Below are 2,500 nucleotides of genomic sequence, written 5' to 3'. Positions count from 1 at the left end.
TTGGTCTTTCTCAGAACTCACCTTAAAAAAATTTTGTTCAGAGTTTTTGCTCTTTATGCTTTCGTAAAATCCTGTTTCTTGGAATGTCGAACGTTTCGAGTGCATTTCTGTGGAAAGCGAGATAACCACTGAGACGATCAACATAATTCACAAGGCAGTCACTGCCTTTAGCGCACTGACCTTGTTTGCAGTAAGTAACTTAACATCATTGATCTCCCAACAAGAGAAAACACTCGACAAAAGTTAAAAAATCAGTTATCAAACTCATACACTGCTAGTCTTGAGTCACAGTCCTGTTTTCATGACAGCAACGCTATGTGTAGTGCTTGAATAAGGTATATTATGGGTTATGGGATATCATTGGTTACTCACTCTTAACCTCAGTCAGTTGATTATCATTTAGATATCAACTTAGTTGACGGAGTTAATACTAAAAACTTTTGTAAACCACTTGACTAAATTCACTGTGTACTCTCTAGTAGTACTTCGAACACTAAGTCACAACAATTTGCGACGAGCGATAGAACCTTTCGACCCCTGTGCACAACAACAATGGAAAGCTTACAGCGAGCGTTTCGAACAGAACTTAATCGCTAATTATGTTAAGGAAGAAGAGCAGATTGTGGCAATGTTTTTTATCACGATTGGTAGCGAGATTTTCCATGTCTCGAGATATTTAATCGCCCCAACAAAGACTTCAAAAGTCAAGTTTGAGGATTTGTTGGAAACGTTGAGAGATCACTGTAAGCCGAAACCAATCGTGATCGATGGCCGAACGATTTCATTTCACAAGCGTAATCGATAAATTGGTGGTGTTATGTAAACAAAAGCTGAAATGTTATTGCCGAGCGAATTCCCAGCTCGTTTCCTCAATCCGCGCAGGTTGTTTTGATAGACACGTCAAGGTAGATACTCTATACGTTAATCTAGTTTTCGCCTCAACGGCAAAGTTGTCCACATTTTGAAATCTTCTAGTATCAAACACGGCTGATGTGGGTGTGGCATTTGGATAAGGAAAAAGCTTCCCTGTCATGTCACCGGGCAGTGGAAGTTGCAGTGCAGCGTTTTCCTGATCTGCTTCCTTGAGGAACTGAGGAGTTGGAAAATCTGTGAAGGCTCAGCAAATTCTCCTTCTGTCCTCTTGTCTTGAAAAGTTGTTTTAGAGGATTCCCATATTTCGAAGAAACTTCATCACAGTTAAAAAAAATCATTGTTACCTTGGTGAGAGTGGGATTGTTTCTTTAACAAATGGAACAAATCTACTCTGAGACTGATTGTTTGTTTGTTTGCTTTTTGGTGTCTCGCTTTCTTTGTTATCTCAAGTTTTTGTACAGTATTAAATTGTCTTGTCTTCGGCAAGTTCATAAGACTCTTTTAACTCTTGGATACGCGAAGCGTAGACACGAGTTATTTCAGAGGCCGCGAGCGATGCGCCACTGACATTTAGACACTTTAGTAATTAGTCGGCCTCGAACGAGGGCGCTCGATATCATTTTAGTTATAGCTAATTTAAAAATTGAAGAGTGAACAAAACAAAAAGTGTTTCCTTTACGCAAACTAAACTTAGCAGAGGAGAGCAAAGGTAACCCAAAAGAAAACGCATGAAGAATGATCTAATGACCTGAAGAATGATCTAATGCTGCTCTAATGCTCGTGTTTTGTTTTGTTTTGTTTTGTTTTGTTTTGTTTTGAGAACATCCGCTTTTCTTGGAATCGTTCCACTGGTTTTATAATCCTGATTGCGAAGATAGATTAAGTTTTACCACCTTAAATGCTAACGAGAAATTGTGGTTTAGTCCCTGGGTTTTTCGAGTTGCAAAGTTTCAACTTTCCAAGTCAGATGGGTCGGAACCCATGTTTTCGGGAACAACAGCTGAGCCTTACTTTCACTCAGTGTCCAAGGCGTTAAAAAATCCATGTCAGTCTTACTGACAGATAAGTGCCTTAAGAAAGGGTCGCGACAGGGTATTACCGTTGCGTGATTCGTACACAGCGAAATTGATACGAGCGCGAGGAAACGTCGAGTGCAGATTATCGTGCTCCTTTGTCAGGTCCCTACGAACTGAGAACCTGGAACAGGCCAACGATCGAAGAGTGCAGTTTTACAGTGATTGTGTGAGAAGAGAGTTTTTTCGATCTGTGAAAGACCCGAAGCTAGTTCCCATCTCTTGCCGCGTCACCAATTCATGAAGGTACAAAACTTCTGCCTTCTTTAGCGCAAAGAATAATGTCGATGAATTTTTGTTTTACGGAAAATTCCCCAAATTTCGCACTAATTAGTGTTAGCAAGAGAATATCCGCATGGTAATAGTATATAGTCAATGAGTGATCTTGGTGTTTCGAGCAATCTGATTGGTTCGCTATCTCGGAGTCGCATTATTCAGTAAATAATGTATGCAACAAAATAGACTGGCCGGAGTAAACTTGCGTTTTGAGATGTCAACTAAAACGAGCTGAGGCGGTTTTCTTCATCAAATGTTGAGATTGAGTGTTGTTGAGA

General features: G+C 40.0%; 2 protein-coding genes across 9 annotated transcripts in view; both read right to left on the bottom strand.

The window, feature by feature from the left end:
* LOC138039171 (kyphoscoliosis peptidase-like) overlaps nucleotides 1-457 on the bottom strand; it is an 8,156-nt gene extending 7,699 nt beyond the window's left edge. Inside the window, exons 1-2 of one of the 8 annotated variants that reach the window (XM_068885368.1) lie at nucleotides 181-456; nucleotides 22-107 (exon numbers count right to left, since the gene is read on the bottom strand). In XM_068885368.1, coding sequence (XP_068741469.1) covers nucleotides 22-105 — 84 coding nt within the window. In that variant the 5' untranslated portion in view covers nucleotides 106-107; nucleotides 181-456. Of the gene's footprint in view, nucleotides 1-21 lie in introns of all 8 variants that reach the window. The other 7 variants (XM_068885384.1, XM_068885407.1, XM_068885377.1 and 4 more) reach the window with 7 other exon arrangements.
* The window catches only part of LOC138039566 (MOB-like protein phocein), a 98,019-nt gene that overhangs the window by 26,030 nt on the left and 69,489 nt on the right, over nucleotides 1-2,500 (bottom strand). The gene's annotated exons all lie outside the window — the stretch shown is intronic.

This window comes from Montipora capricornis, chromosome 1 (genome assembly GCF_036669925.1).
Source record: "Montipora capricornis isolate CH-2021 chromosome 1, ASM3666992v2, whole genome shotgun sequence".
Classification (NCBI taxonomy): domain Eukaryota; kingdom Metazoa; phylum Cnidaria; class Anthozoa; order Scleractinia; family Acroporidae; genus Montipora; species Montipora capricornis.
This window is presented reverse-complemented; position numbering and strand designations above follow the sequence as displayed.